The sequence below is a fragment of the Notechis scutatus genome, chromosome 2, assembly GCF_049901735.1.
Source record: "Notechis scutatus isolate UNSWTSFEM ecotype Mainland chromosome 2, rNotScu1.2, whole genome shotgun sequence".
In the NCBI taxonomy this organism is placed as follows: Eukaryota; Metazoa; Chordata; class Lepidosauria; order Squamata; family Elapidae; genus Notechis; species Notechis scutatus.
In genome coordinates this window covers 9,978,911-9,995,602 of record NC_142010.1, presented here as the reverse complement: position 1 = coordinate 9,995,602, position 16,692 = coordinate 9,978,911, and the positions used below count along the sequence as shown (strand labels likewise).

The 16,692-nt window shown below is 43.1% G+C and overlaps 1 protein-coding gene across 1 annotated transcript; it reads right to left on the bottom strand.

Moving 5' to 3' along the window:
- Window positions 1–5,582: 5,582 nt before the first annotated feature.
- Window positions 5,583–15,776, bottom strand: LOC113426387 (vomeronasal type-2 receptor 26-like). Its single transcript, XM_087954120.1, has 5 exons — window positions 15,717–15,776; window positions 13,001–13,173; window positions 11,487–11,778; window positions 6,817–6,943; window positions 5,583–6,478 (listed from the first exon to the last, which is right to left on the bottom strand). Exons 1-5 carry the CDS (start codon window positions 15,774–15,776, stop codon window positions 5,583–5,585), a joined length of 1,548 nt encoding a protein of 515 aa, XP_087810246.1.
- Between the last annotated feature and the right edge of the window lie 916 nt (window positions 15,777–16,692).

Here is a 16,692-nt window from a genome sequence, read left to right as displayed (position 1 = left end):
CTTCCATTGCCTTGTTCCTCTCTTTGATCACATGCTTTATCTTGGGAATCTTCATTAAATTCCAAGAAACTCCCATAGTCAAAGCCAACAATCGGGACCTCTCTTATATCCTTCTGGTTTGTCTCCTGTTTTCCTTCTTCACCCCCTTCTTGTTCATTGGTCAGCCAAGGAGAGTCACCTGCCTTCTATGACAAACGGCCTTCAGTATCGTCTTCTCTGCTGCCATTTCTTCTGTCTTGGCCAAAACCATCACAGTGGTGCTGGCCTTCTGGGCCACAAAACCAGGGAGTAATGTTCAGAGATGGCTGGGAAAAAGTTTGGCCAACTCCATTATCCTCTCTTGCAGTGGGTTCCAAGTTGTTCTCTGCAGCATCTGGTTAGCTGTTTCCCCTCCATCGCCTGAGTCTGACATGCATTCACAATCTGCAGAAATCATTCTACAGTGCCATGAAGGCTCTGTTGCCATGTTCTATGGTGCCCTTGGCTACATGGGCTTCCTGGCTGTCATCTGCTTCACAGTGGCTTTCCTGGCCAGGAATCTGCCTGGGTCTTTCAACGAAGCCAAGCTTATTACCTTCAGCCTGCTGGTCTTCTGCAGTGTCTGGATATCCTTCATGCCTACCTATCTGAGCACCAAAGGAAAATACATGGTGGCCGTGCAGGTCTTCTCCATCTTGGCCTCCAGTGCAGGACTTCTGGGCTGCATCTTCTTGCCCAAATGTTTCATTATTTTGCTAAGACCAGATCTGAATACAAAAGAACATGTGATGTCAAAATAAAATAGAAATTAAAATTTGGCACATCTTTCCCCAAATGTCAATTAATAATTTCAGAAATATTGTTTGCTACCTGTATGTTCCTAAAAATCAAACATATTTCTGTTTTGTTTTAGTTTTCCTGTTGAATACCCAATAGAAATAAAGTACTGCATTTCAATATATTCAGTCCTTTTTCTTTGTGCTTAAAATTGAGAAACTGTGCTGGGAGTCTTTTTCTTTCACTGTTTTAGTTGTCCTTTTAAATGCAGTTGTTGAATCTGCACAGTCAACTTGAATCTCTTGGCCTCTTCTTTTTTTCTCTGTCACGAAATACTCCGATAGGCAATTACTTGCTTTCATTGAAGTGTCTAGAACCACATCCCACCCTCTAGAACCGTGATGGCGAACCTATGACATGTGTGCCACACGTGGTACACAGAGCCATTTGTGCCGGCACATGAGCCGCAGGCAAAGTTACTTCACTGTGCATGTGCATGCCTCACAGCTGATCTTTTGGCTGCTTTGAGGCCTTTTTTGGCCTCCCAGAGCCTTGAAAAAAGCCTCTGCAGGCTTTTCAGGCTGAATAATAGGGCCGTTTTGTCACTTCCTGTAATACCGGAAGTGACGAAACGGGCCGATTATTCTTCCTGAAAATCCTGCAGAGGCTTTTTTCAAGTCTCTGGGAGGCCGAAAAAGGCCTCAAACCAACCAAAAAAAATCAGCTGTGAGGTGCAGTGAAGGTAAGGGGTGGCGTTGGCAGGGGGGGATTGTGTGCACATGTGCAGGGGGAGTGGGGGGGGGCGCATTGCCTTCTGGGTGCTGCCACACAAGCATGTGTGCAATTTTTGGCACAGGAGCCCAAAAAGGTTAGCCACCACTGATGTAGAACTTCATCAATTTAGTATACAACATAATATGTTGCCTAGTAGCTGAGATTCAGTGTCCTGTTTCCCTTGGATACTACCAGAATGACAATAGAGAGTAGTACAGAAACTGGCTCATAATCCAGGTGTTCTATTTGTGTTCTACAATCTTTCCATTTTTGACCAATTAATTTGGGAAGAGGTCATGGCTTTAATATATTCCAAAAAGTTTTTTAAATCTCTCCTATGACACTGGGATCTTATCCTAGATCTTGGCTAGGGCAAACATCCAGTGATTTTCAGCCCTAACTTTGGTCAATAAAGTCATGTAAATGAATGAATGAATAAAGCAACATTCTGATTAGAAATTCTGATAAGAATTTCTACCTAAACCAGATGGGATTATGAAGCTGAGCCAACATCTGACAAAATTCTCCTGGGCTTTCTTTAAATTTGGGGAAAGGTTAATTCCAATTCATCATATTTCCAGAGGTCCGTGGTAGCATGGAAAACTATTGGGAGATTTCTATTCAGGTTGGGTAATTTATCTTAATGCAGCAATTGAGGCATTTTATTTTTATTTAGTTTGTTCATTTCTTTAGCCACTAATCTCAAATTTGGGTGGCTTACAATCACAATATAAAGAATACCAAAATATTCCCTCAGACATATAAATATGGTTAAACAACGGGAAGCCATACAATAAAGTATAGAAAAGAGCAACCAGGATGATTGGAGACTAAAACATATGAAGAACGGTTACAGGAACTGGGCCTGGCTAGTCTAGTGAAGAGAAGGACCAGGGGAGACATGGTAGCAGTCTTCCAATACTTGAGGGGCTGCTACAGAGAGGAAGGGGTCAAGCTATTTTCAAAAGCACTCGAAGGCCAGACAAGGAATAATGGATGGAAACTGAACAAGGAGAGATTTAACCTGGAAATAAGTGAGAACAGTGAGAACAATCAACCCATGGAACAGCTTTGCCTTCAGAAGTTGTGGGAGCATCATCACTTGAGACTTCCAAGAAGATATTGGACTGCCATTTGTCAGAAATAGTGTACGGCTTCCTGCTTGGGCAGGGGGGTTGGACTAGATGACCTACAAAGTCCCTTCCAACTCTGATTATCTGTTATCTGTTTAACTCACCCATAGACCCAGACATGCACAAACAGTACAACTGTTTTATGGGCTCCCCACCACTCTCTGATCTTCAGCCCAAATTATAAAGCTGCAGGCTGTTCTGGAATGCCAGTGTAGCCTGATCTTGAGAGGAGAATGGTGTTTCTTATGGTGGCAGAAGCAGCAGAAAAAACCCTCCTCCTAAAAAAGTAAAGGTACAGGTTCCCCTTGCACATACATGCTAGTCGTTTCCAGCTCTAGGGGGTGGTGTTCATCTCTGTTACAAAGCTGAAGAGCCAGTGCTGTCTGAAAATGTCTCCATGATCATGTGGCCGGCATGACTAAACACCGAAGGAGCACAGAACGCTGTTATCTTCCCACCAAAGTGGTCCCTATTTTTCTACTTGCATTTTTACATGCTTTCGAAATGCTAGGTTGACAGAAGCTGGGACAAGTAATGGGAGCTCACTCTGTTATGCGGTGCTAGGGATTCGAACTGCCATACTGCCGACCTTTCTGATTGACAAGCTCAGCATCTTAGCCCCTGTGCCACTGGGTCACTCTGGAAACAGCAAAGGTCGTCACTCGTGTCAGGGACACCTGTGGTGGCCTGAGTGGTCTGCCAGTGAAAACAGGCTCTCAAGCTCTGTTTTTGGCTGCAAAGGCATCCTGCAACCTCTGACAGCAAAAATGGAGCTCTGGAGGGCTGCACACAGCCCTTGCGAGGTCTGTTTTTGCTGGCAGAGGCACTGTGGGCCAGTCCATTGCTGTTTCCAGAGTGACCCTGTGGGCCAGATCTAAGCACCCCGCAGTCTGGAGTTTGACACCCCTGCTCTAGTGGATGCAAGCCACAACAAGCCTATTCTATAGAACCTGATGGAGGGGGGGTAGATGCCAATAGGGAGAAGTAGTCCCTCCAAAACCTGGCTCCCATGTCAGTTAGGGCTTTATAGATTATTAGCAACACCTTGAATTGGTCTTGGAAGCAAATTGGTAAACAATGCAGTTTGCAAAGCAGAGGTGTATTATGTGCAGATTTAGGGGCACATACAGTAGTTGTATTCTACCGGTTCAACACGGTTCAGTTGAACCGGTTGAACTCCGAGGATCATTGGTGAGTGAACTGGTTCACTCAGATGATCAGCTGCTGGGCCGTCTCACTCACCCTGGTTCTATACTCACCTTTATTTCCTGCTTTTCAACCTCAGCTGCTTCGCGAGGCACAGCTGATTGCCACGCATCAGTTGTTTCACACACAGGGCTTGCATCAGAAGGTGGGTTGCAAATGCTGCATGCACGCAAAGTGCATGCAAAGCGCGCACTCACACCAAACTGGTAGGATTTTTTTTTTGAAACCCACCATTGGGAGCATATAACTGTTTACTCTGCTGCACTTTGCAGCAGGAAAGGAAAAATCTTTTGAATTGTGGGGAAGATCAGTTTTAAGATGAATGGGCTGTTTGGTAGACAAATTGAGACCTAAGGAATGTGCCTTTGTAACTTGCAGGTGTCATGGCAAGATTTATAAGAACATTCCAATATATTTTAGGTTTTATTTTTCCCCATACAGATATTAGTGAATTTCTTATATAGTGATTTTGGAAGTATCTATGCCATTTCCCCACCCTCATACCATAGAAACAGAGGTGGTATTCAGCTGGTTCTGACCAGTTCTGGAGAACCGGTAGTGGAAATTTTGAGTAGTTTGGAGAACCGGCAAATACCACCTCTGACTGGAGATTTTACAGTATCCTTCCCCTGCCATGCCCACCAAGCCATGCCCATAGAACCGGTAGTAAAATTTTTTGAATCCCACCACTGCATAGAAAGGCATGCCATCCCAGTTGTAAGTCATGTCCTTCTAAATATAACGCTCTCTTCTGCCTTAGGGTTATCCATTCTTTTAACCATGTTATTACACAAGCTTGGTAATATAAGAGCCAATCTGGGAATCCAAATCCTCCATTTTCTTTGGATTCTTGCAGCATTTTCAATTTTATCCTTGCTTTTTTTCCCTTGCCATACAAATTTAAATGTTAATGTATTCAAGTCATTAACAAATTTCTTTTCAATTTTTATAGGTACAGTTTGGAACACAAAAAGGCTTAAAGTGATACTTATAAATTAAAAAATGTGCATTGGAGGAATTACTATCTGAAAATAATGAGATGGATTCCTACAGACAAAGGGTTGCACTCATATTTATACATTTTGGAAAAGAGAAGAAAATGATACAGTCATATGTATGCAGAGATAACAGATGATGTAAGCTTAGAAATTCATAATTAGGAAATCACAAATATTTTGCTAACTTTCTACTGTTACTGTCTTCAATAAAATATATATTATCTTATTAGGGAGAAACATGTCCATTATACTGCAACAGAAATTCTGATAAAGCTCCTTGAAAATCAGACATTGCAGATTTCTTTTCTTATGTGCCAAATAGCACATAGTCCTTCTTAAGAGCTGCGGTGGTGCTTAATGCAGTACTGCAGGCTACTTCTGCCTGCTGGCTGCCTGCAATTTGGCAGTTCAAATCTCACTGGCTCAAGGTTGACTCAGCCTTCCATTCTTCTGAGGTCAGTAAAATGAAGACCCAGATTGTTGGGGGCAATAGGCTGACTCTGTAAATTGCTTAGAGAGGGCTGTAAAGCATTGTGAAACAGTATATAATTCTAATTGCTCTTGCTATTCTATGTTTCTATTTTGCTAATTCAGTCCCACTCCTCTAAGGATTTGTTTTCCTCCCAGAGGAGAAATATTAAAATGTCAAAAGTTGCTTGTAAGAATTATTAATTGATATTTTGGAGCATATCTACCCAAAACTCACATTTCTATTTTATCTTGACATCACATATTCTTTTGTATTTAAATCTGGTCTTAGGAAAATAATGAAACATTTGGGGACAAAGATACAACCCAGAAGTCCTGCATTGGAGGCCAAGATGGAGAAGACCTGCACAGCCACCATGTACTTCCCTTTGGTGCTCAGGTAGGTGGGCACAAAGGACACCCAGACACTGCAGAAGATCAGCATGCTGAACGTAATAAGCTTGGCTTCATTGAAAGACCCAGGCAGATTCCTGGCCAGGAAAGCCACTGTGAAGCAGATGGCAGCCTGGAAGCCCATGTAGCCAAGGGCCCCATAAAACATGGCAACAGAGCCTTCATTGCACTGTAGAATAATTTCTGCAGATTGAGAATGCATGTCAGACTCAGAGAATGGAGGGAAAACAGCTAACCAGATGCTGCAGAGAACAGCTTGGAACCCACTGCAAGAGAGGATAATGGAGTTGGCCAAACTCTTTCCCAGCCATCTCTGAACATTATTCCCTGGTTTTGTGGCCCAGAAGGCCAGCACCACTGTGATGGTTTTGGCCAAGACAGAAGAAATGGCAGCAGAGAAGATGATGCTGAAGGCCGTTTGTCGTAGAAGGCAGGTGACTCTCCTTGGCTGACCAATGAACAAGAAGGGGGTGAAGAAGGAAAGCAGGAGACAAACCAGAAGGATATAAGAGAGGTCCCGATTGTTGGCTTTGACTATGGGAGTTTCTTGGAATTTAATGAAGATTCCCAAGATAAAGCATGTGATCAAAGAGAGGAACAAGGCAATGGAAGTCAAGGCAATGCCCAATTTTTCTTGATAGGACAGGAAAGTCTTAATCTTGGGGATACAGCGATTTCGGTTATTGTTTGGATGTTGATCTCCTGGACATTTGTTGCATTTTTCTACGTCTGAAAAAGAGCAAGAGTAATATTTACCTTAAAGCTTATTCTTTTGTAAATGCTAAAATTCTTGGTTCAAGTGTTGGAAGCTGTTGAGGAAGTTTAATTTAGCTTCTTGGAGTGAGCAAAGAAATGGTCTCATGGTCTCTATGATCTCTTCCAAAACTAATTCCACTGAAAGGAATCTATTCCTCTGGTTAAACTAGCTGCAATTTTCCTATAAAGAGACCCTAAAACTCTGACTTTGGGAATGGGCCAAAAGAGTACTTTTGTGCTGATTCCTGTTAAAAACAACAGGACTAGAAAGATAACTAGAAAGATTGTCCCTTTCCTCTAATGTCACCCACCTGCCATTGTGGAGATGCTTCCTTCTGCACAAGGAAGACAATCATAGCAGCAGATGAGCTTCCCTTCCAGTTCCACCTTCATGAATCCAGGACGACAGTTTTCCACACACCTGGAAGGAGGGAGAGTCTGGGCAGAGGGAGGAAGGCGATCCAGAAAATTATTTATAATTTATTTTCCACCAAGGGGCAAAGTAGAAAGAGATTGTTGATCTCCACTTCAAGAGTCAGCTTTGCTAAATTGGAAGCCTATATAAAAAACTCAACAATCATGCTGCTTCCCTTTTCTTCTGTCTTCCTCATTTTTGGTCTACTTCCATTTTTTGTTTAGGCTGTAAATTTACATATTCGATTGCTGTAAATGTGTTCAATCCTATGTAAAGGCAGATATTTGTTTGTCTGGTCACAATGAACAATGAACATATCTGCTGAACAAAACTCCACATTGGTGACAAGAAGGGCATCCGGCCAGTAAGCACACTGCTAGCTCCATTCAGTTGCCCAGACTCCACACCGCAAGGGATTGTGGAGTTGTTAAAAGAATGATGATGATGAATTGCTAAAGGTAAATGGATTTTTCTCCTTTAGGGAAATGAATTCAGACCTACCCTGCTTCAAATGCATGTCCCTTCAGAGAAAATTATGAATTGTTTTCTTAAATTGTTATGGATATATTTCTTACAGGCAGCCTCGTTTCTAATGAAAGAATTTGTTGCCTCTCTGTGAAATTGTAGACAACATGAGAATATATCTGCTGAACAAAAACTCTGCATTGGGGACAAGAAGGGCATCCGGCCAGTAAATACTCTGCTAGCTCCATTCAGTTGCCCAGACTCCACCCCACAAGGGATGATGGGGTTGTTAAAACTATGATGATGATGAATTGCTAAAGGTAAATGGATTTTTCTCCTTTAGGGAAAGGAATTCAGACCTACCCTGTTTTAAATGCACATCCCTTCAGAGAAAATTATGAATTGTTTTCTTAAATTGTGAAAGATATACTTCTCATAGACAGCTTCATTTCTAATGAAAGAATTTGTTGCCTCTCTGGGAAACATTCAAAGCCACTCTCTGACCCAAGAAAGCAATCCAATTGGTAAGAGATTTACCAAGACTGAAATAAAGGTTTTCCCCCCACCTGGTTCATCTTATCCATCTCTGCCACATCCTTTGGATACAACATAAACTTGAAATCCAGGGATCCTTGTTTTTCTAGGCTTCCAATTATTATTCTGTGAACTGTGCTTTTGTGAAGCAGCCAGTTGACAATGTCCAGGTCCACTGCCAGAACTCCATTCTCACCGAGAGACACTCCAGCTATGGATTTATTATAAAACTCAGAGTTTCCAAGGAAGGGATGAAGCTGGAATGGAAGAAACAATGGGACATGGCACACTACCCATCTGGTTCTGTTACACAAAGGTGGTACATTCCTACTGCACAATCCCTTTTGTTCATCCATACAAGACATAGAGCCATGTTAATTGTGAGAGTGCCTTCTGCCCAAAACATCAGCCCACCTTTCATGCCCTCAAAACAAGAATAAATTTACAAGTTTACCCATAATTCCCTCTTATGGGAACTTGGTGTCAGGGTTCCGATGGATGCCCTAATTAATTCAAGAGCCTTGAGCCAAGTTTCAAAAGAAATCCAATTATTTATTAGGAGCAACTTGTCAGCACTTTCCCAAGTGCAGTTGGTTCTGCCCCAGGTAATTTACTGCCCGCCTAAGACCCTGTTTTCCCCCTCCTCCCAGGGTGTGTCATAAATCACATTCTCAAACTGAGCACTTTTGTGGGCTATAGAAAACACATCTCTCCACCTTGCACTCTGGAGAAAGGAATCCGTGGAATGTGCTTCTGGTCAGAGCAACCAAGCTTCTCCATCAGTTCTCCCCCCTTTTGCCTATGGCAACTCAAGAGCAGGCCAGGAATGCTTTACGAGTTGACATTAGGATATCTGATGGATCCTGTTCTCTGGACCAATCCACTCCTGCTTGCAAAGGGAAAAGGGACATCAAATGATATTTGATCATTTGAAAAAGATGGCTAAACAGTGAAGATCTAGTAATATTCTCTTTCAAAACCATTGTCAGTTTCCATCCATTGCTTCTTGTCCTGTTCTCAGGTACTTTGGAGAATAGCTTGACTTTCTCTTCTCTGTGACAATCCCTGTGATATTGTAAGATGTCTATCATGTCTCCCACCCCTAGAACATTCTGTTTGAAAATTTAGAAGATTTAGGAGAAGAGTATGTTCCAAAGAAAGGGGAGAAATGAAGGGAACACAAAAGGAAGAGTAATGGAAAGTTCAAATTGATTTCTTTATTCAGAATAAATTATCTTTGTCAGAATAGCTGCCCAGCTCTTACAATTACAAAAGAGATTCGTGATGGCAGGAGAGATACATGGAAGAGAAAAGAAATACCTGCCAAGCCTTCAGCCTTGAAGTTTCCAAGCTGTTATTGTCTCTCATCTTTGTCCTCCTGGATCTGGACAAATCAGCTGCATGTAAGGCCCGTGCCAGAGCCCAGATGGTGCTGTAAATAAAATAGTTGTCCAGACACAGGATTGGATCCATCTCCTCCTGGGACAAAGCCTGCAGTTCTTCCCTCTCTCTGCAACGTCTCCAGACTTTCACGGAAAAGTCTTCCTTGGTGTAGGAGCACAGAAAGGATTTACCTGCTAAGCTTCTCATGAAAGCATCAAACTGATTATACCCACCATGCTTCATCACTTGATTTGACTTAAAAACAAAGGAAAAAATGCTATGGATGTTTAGGTAAAGAATTCCATTCTTTTTCAAATAAGTGCTTAAATCCCAGAGTACTGTTGTCACTAGGACTTTTCCTGCAGGAGATTTCATAATCCTTTTATGTAACAGATACAGAAGTGATATTCCTGTGGTGATTGTACCAGTCTCTGCAGCATAAAGAGACACGTTCACTTTGATCCAGTTGTGATACTCACGAAATTCTATAAAATTATCAAGACTTGGTGAAAAAGCCTGTGATATAATGGGGCAAATGCCATTTCTTTCCAGCATGGAAGTCAATGTTTTCATGAATTTCTGCCCCTGGTCACTGTCCGGAGCAAGCAACCCAACCAAAGTCCACCTGAAATGGAGGAGCAGCTTGACCATTCCTGAATACTGGAATCCTTCAGCAGGGAGCATTGGGTAGAAGAAAGGAAACCCAGTTTTATCCGTCAGAATTTGGGAAACAAAATTGTAATTAATCTGAAAAGGAAGGAAAAGTGGGTACTTTACCTGAGATCCATAAGACCAAAATGTAAGGTGTAAGTCACTGTCCCTATTGAAGATTAAGTCCACTCTTTGCAGTGAAGACCTATTTCTCAGTCATGACTTTATGCATTACGTCCCTCCTCATTTGCTCCTTGACAGAATTTTTAGCCCAGAAAAGGTTCCCCCATCTGGACCATGACCACAACGAGAGCAGATATGTTTACTTTACTCCTTCCCTCCTTTTGGATCATCAGATCCATCCTCCTTAAGGTTTTCTATTTCCATGATAAAATCCTGGTCTTCATAAACAAGTGATTGGCCATCTTCTAAAATAAAGCCAGGTCATGACACACACTTGAAAGTAAATCAGGAAGCTTGTAATTGGGAAGTCTGTCTGGCAAGAACAAAGACTGCTTATCCACAGGAAATATGCACGTGTAAAGTTTGTAGCCATTCTGGGTAGTTAGAAAGCTGATAGAAGTAAGGAAGAGGTAGGCAACTTGCAGACCTCAGCTAGAAGTTAGGAATAGAGATGGCTTGGAGCCAGTGGTGGGATTCAGCCAGTTCACACCACTTCGGGAGAACCAATTGTAAAGTTTCTGAGCAGTTTGGTGAACTTGTTGTTGGAATAAGTCATTAGGGCAGAGAACCAGTTGTTAAAGTATTTGAATCCCACCACTGCTTGAAGCAAATAAAATGTGTATTAGATAACTCCTGAGCAGTGGTGGTATTCAAATAAAGTTGCCACCAGTTTGGTGGGCGTGGCTTGGTGGCCGCTCTTTGCGCGCATGCACACATTTTGCGTGCACGCGTGTGCCAAACACACACTTTGCTCAGTCGCAGAAGCATTCTAACTTGCCTCCTGCAATCCTGCACGATGGTGGTCACTGCAGCAGCCGCTGTGTGGCGCTATTCTGTGCCGTGCAAAGCAGCTGCACTTTGAATTCTGGCCATAAAAGTGAGTATGGGAGCCCAGGTGGGTGGGTGGGCCAACCACAGAGCAGCGAAGAGAACCGGTTCAGTCTCTACTGATCATCGCTGCTACTGGCTCTCCAGAACCGTGCAGAACCGGTCGAATACCATCACTGCTCCTGAGGCATTCATTAGCCAAGGCTTAGGAATAGGGACAGCTGGAGACCAATAGAACAAATTGTAGAATTATTACTAAAATGTTTATTAGATGATATTTCTTATTAATCCTGCCTTTACCTTCCTTCTCTTTTAGTGAAAATGTATAAAACTTACTTAATCTTTTGTTCTTGGTTCTTGGCATTTTGGCCAGGAGCCCTTTTCCTTGGGGTACTCCAATAAAAAGCAATCAGAAAACCTGCAACCATTATCGGCTTCGCCACCAGGCTCAGACCCAAATTGGGGACAACACAAGGAAGGATCTCTCATTCATTGTAACTGGTTTTTCTAGCAAAGACTCACCTGTGGCATTTTGTAGGTGCCCAACATAGATGATATCTGGATGGAGAAGCCAGTCTCAGCCCCTTCAAGAACAGCCACTGTGTTTCTCTGCCTCCCACAACTGTAGTTGGGGACATTGGCCTCCCCGTCTGAAAGCAGGTCCAGCAAAGCATCAGAAGTCTTTTCTGGATGGAAATAATTTTCATAAATATTGTAGCCCAGGGTGATGTTGGGTAAGAGACTGGAATCCTGGTTGATCTCCTGGATAGCAAAAAGGAAGGATAGCATCTTCCAGTATTTTGATTGCATTACCCTGCAGGGATAATGTATTTAGCATACAGTAATCAAAATACTCTTTACCAAAATACATCTAATCTGCATCAGCCTAGAAATTACTCTGATTAGAGCAGTGCAGAAACAAATGTAACCTACAAGTAATTAAAAAATTGTAAACTATATTAACAAAATATATCTGATTATAGTTCATAGCACAAATCAGGGGTGTGACTGCTGAGAAGCTGTAAAGCATTTGATGAGATATGTGGATGGATTGTTCCATCTCTCTCAAGGAAGCTAAGGCATCTCCCAAGATATATGACATATTTTAATGAAACTCTGGGATTCATTCAATATGTTTTTGATTTTAGGATACTCGGTGCAATTTAAGTATAAGGGAATCTATTTATAATTAGCTTTCGCATTCTTGATGTTGTCAATATCCTTGGAATTGGTCTAAGATTTCTGATTCACTTATATATATTTTTCTCTCTAGTAATGTTTTCCAATATTTAATATTTGGATTGCTTGACTTTATAATAAATGTAAAATCATGAAGTGCACACTCAGACACAAATCCACACAGATAATGAGGAGCTGTGACACTCCGCAAAGCCAATAAAATATTGTTTCCTGCATACATTTGAATTTTGATGTGAAAAGTCTTTGACAGGAGTCTTAATCAGTGGTGGGATTCAGCCAGTTCGCACCACTTCAGCAGAACCAGTTGTTAACTTACTGAGCAGTTTGGTGAACTGGTTGTTGGAAGAAATCATTAGGGTAGAGAACCAGTTGTTAACTTATTTGAATCCCACCACTGGTCTTAATTTCAATTATTATAAGATTAAAGAACATCACCTTAAAATAGGAATGTACGACAAGGCAATTGAATAATAAATTCTGATCTGGGATTTTTTAAATATTATTGATGAATGTAAAAACCAGAAACAAAAGGGAGAGGGAAAAATATAGCATTCTTTTATTTTGGGGTCTGTGTTGTATTCTTTATGGGGTAAGGGAGGTGTACAAGGGAGTATCCACTTTCTCCTCTCTAGCCACAGTTTATGTCAACCAAAGTGGATGTTCATTCTTCAAATCCAAGAAGGAAAGAAAATTTTCAAGAAAACACCTGAAAATTTCAAAGAAGGCTTATCATCTGTGGGGGCTATAATAGACCAAAAGAAGAAATGGCACAGTGGAACTGTTGAAATAAGTCAGAAACAAGGTTGCTCTAATGTAGTGCTAGAAGATAGACTTACCCTGATAACTGAGTCAAAGGATATTTTTCAAAACTTATTATTCGGAAAAAACCCTGACTTTCAGAGATGATGCCACCAATGGAAAGCTCTCCCAGCTTGTAATGATTCCTTGGGGCCACCTCATCCATCTCCAGAGTCAGGGGGCATTTGGCTTTCAGCAGCCCTCCGACCCCCTGAACCCATAAAAGAAGCAGCAGAAACAGCATCAACATAACGTGTTTCTGATAGAGCCTCCACCTCATACGTGAATTATACAAAGAGTGAGAAAAAGAGTCAGGAGAAAGCTTTTTTATTTCACACAGAAACCGGACAAAGCTTCATTTCTGAACCTCATTAGAAGGGAAAAATACATCCCCAATTGCCCCTTTCTTTCTCTCTAGAATTATTTATGCACCCACAGATTTCCAGTGCCATGACACCAGTCCACAAGGCTTTTGTGTGAAATTAAAGTGGAAACCTGTTATTGAGGTATCTGTATCAAATCTTCTGACACATTTCTAGAGAATTAGCACCAAGACAACAATTGAATCACTATAATCTGGATAATGACCAATGGGGAGAGAAATTACAGATGAGGCTCCACACCTTTGGAGATGAGCCGCTGAGTGAGACAGGGGACCTGGACTCCAGATTTCTGTAAGAAGTTGTCTTGGTGCAAAACCAGCATCAAGAGGGGGTGTTGGCAGGTGTGTAAGTGTTGGAAGTTCAAACCCAGCCCTCCCCTAGTAAAATGAAATATTTTATGATATATTAAAAAGGCAGAATATTTCCCCTAAAAGAGAAGTCCAGACAAGGAATAATGGATGGAAACTGAACAAGGAGAGATTTAACCTGGAAATAAGGAGAAACTTTCTGACAGTGAGAGCAATCAACCAATGGAACAGCTTGCCCTTGGAAGTTGTGGGAGTGCCATCAGTTGAGATTTTCAATAAGAGATTGGACTGCCATTTGTCAGAAATGGTGTAGGGTCTCCCCTTGGGCAGGGGGTTGGACTAGATGACCTACAAAGTCCCTTCCAACTCTGATTATCTGTTATCTGTTAAGTAGAAACTCAGAGAGGCAGAAACTCAACTCCATCCCACCTTTGTTAATGGGCCATTAAGGCCTGGGCCAGTCTATTCTACGTAACAAAGATCTAACTTCTTCAGGCAGAATCATTTAATTGCCCTTCATTGCACCACCCACTAAGTTTCAACCAAATGTAGCACCCAAGACAACTTAAAAGCTAGCTATGATCTCTGACAACAACCAATCAGAATACACTTCCTGTGCTCCAGGAAGTTCAAAGCCCAGAGAGGGTATAAAACCCAGGGACTCATAGCATCTCTTCCCTTTTTCTTCACCCAAGAGCTCCAAGGCATGTGGTCCTGTCCACCATTAAACCATCTTTCCAAACAGCCTCCATGTTTCCAGTGTCTTTTTCCCCACTTGGAACTTAACCCAGATGGACATTTCTTCCAACATAAGTAATCACACATTGTTCTGGATAAAGTTGGTCTCTATTTGTGCTGGACTTTATTGTTAAATCAGTGAAGGAAGCATCTGTGTTACATTCACAGTTGGTCCTCTTTGGAATAAGGACAATAACTCAAGTATTGGAACCACCTACCTTCCTTTTTTCTTTTACTTCTTTTCTGGAAGTAACCAACCCACAGCAAATCTCCCAAGAATTTATTCTATTTGATCAATAGTTTTGGCTTCCAGTTCTCCTGTTTGCCTCCTCCCAGTTTTAAGAACAATTATTCTATATTGAAGGGGGGAAATTTTTTCCTTGAGAAGGTGGAAGTAAACCATAGGGTGTAACTGTTCCATATTAGCAGGCTTGTAACCCCGCATTCCTATTGGTCCAGACAAGCCGGATCGTGATTGGACGGCTTGAACGTTACTGATTGGCTCTTACAGGGTTTGCCGTGATTGGCTAATAGCAAGCACGGCAAACTCAAACAGTTGTCATTGGCTGCCTAGCCGCGGCCAGCTCTATAAGAAGAGCTGCCACGCGCTGGGGTTTTGTCTCAGATTCTATCTACTAAATAAAGAGCTGTTGTTCACTACCCATGCCTCGCCTATCCTTGGGACCCACCGACCGAACTTAACACTGGCGACGAGGGTGGGATACTGAGACAATGAGACTAACCAGCACGTGGCAAACGGCGCCAAGACGACCAGCGAAATGGCCAGCAGCACCATGCCGCCCGCACCATCCAACCCAGCCAGCGAGGACTGGGAGTCCTACATTGATCATTTCCAAATGTTCTTGGAATCCAACAACTTGAAAGACGCCACTGGCAGCAAGAAACGGGTGGTTTTTCTGACGCACTGCGGGCCCGCTGTTTTTAAAATGGCTAAAGCACTAGCAAAGCCCGCAGATGTCAAAACAATGGATTGGGACAACCTAGCTCCCATCCTCTGAAACCACTATGCTCTGGCCGTACCGACTCTTATCTGAAGGCATGATTTTTATCAAAAAGACCAGCGTGAGGGCGAAAGCATCGGTGAATTCGTGGCCGACCTGAGGGACCTTGGAGGTTTGTGCGGATTCGCCAACTTAGATGAGGCCATGCACGACCGGGTCATTCTCGGCCTGAAAGACCCAGCTCTCCAAAGCAGACTGATGGCCAAGGGTGACATCTCCCTCGCCGACGCCATAGCCGAGGCAACTGTGGCCGAAGCTACCCGCAAATCAGCGGCCAGAATGCGGCATTCAAATGGAACTGACCGTCAACTGACCAGCGAGGCGACTACCACACCAGAAAGACTTGCAACCACCGCACACCATGGCGACACCGAATCCCTTTCTGACAGTGAAAAAGAAGAAATTCACCGACTTCAGTCAGAACGCGATCGACGAGACCGGCGGGGTCGTAAGTCAGGGTACCAATGTGCCAGCTGTGGAGGAAATCACCCACGTTCCGAATGCAAGTTCCTGGACGCCGTTTGCCGACATTGTGAGAAGCGGGGGCATATCGCTAAAGTATGCTGAAATAGAAGAAATTTCAGCCCCCGGCGTCGAGGCAACAGCCCGAGAAGACAAGATGGCACCCCCACCAAAAACCGGGACCGCCAGACTGACAGCCGTTGGAGCCGGGATAGCCAAAATAAAAGATTCAATGAGGCACCGTGCAGAGAAGAAACACACCAACCAGTTATCATCGCCCATTCTTCACCAATAGATGCAAGGAAGGTACGCATCGAGGTTGCTATCGAAGACCAACCATGCACCATGGAGGTAGACTCTGGCTCATATCTCTCCATGGTCTCCTGGCACACCATAAAGCATCTAATACCTAGCATACGCCGCCAGGAACTAAGCGACCAGAAATTGATCTTGAAGGACTACCAAGGGAACCGCATCCCGGTAGCTGGCATTGGGCATTTCAAGATCGCCTTCAAAAACCGCACCAACGTCCTACCACTCACAATTGTGGAAAAGGACCGCCCCAGCTTACTCGGATTACAGTGGTTCAGTCTTAGCCCAGACATCGCTCCCATCCGCCTCAAGCCGCGCCGAGTGCCATTTGCACTCAAGCCTAAGATTGACGAGCAATTAAATAAGCTCATAGCGCAAGGTGTATTAGAGCCCATCGACCATGCCCGTTGGGAGACACCCATTGTCACCCCCCATCAAACCAGATGGCTCCCTGAGAATTTGTGGAGACTACAAGGCCACCCTCAACCACGCACTGCAGCAGAGT

What these genes read in the sequence shown, in the direction of transcription:
- LOC113426387 (XM_087954120.1), bottom strand. Translation starts at nt 15,776, where the DNA reads ATGGTGTGCGGTGGTTGCAAGTCTTTCTGGTGTGGTAGTCGCCTCGCT. An exon ending in CCTTTGACTCAGTTATCAGG is followed by an intron (nt 11,779 to 13,000) that starts GTAAGTCTATCT and finishes TTATCCCTGCAG; the next exon opens with GGTAATGCAATCAAAATACT. An exon ending in AAGCATCTCCACAATGGCAG is followed by an intron (nt 6,479 to 6,816) that starts GTGGGTGACATT and finishes GCTCTTTTTCAG; the next exon opens with ACGTAGAAAAATGCAACAAA.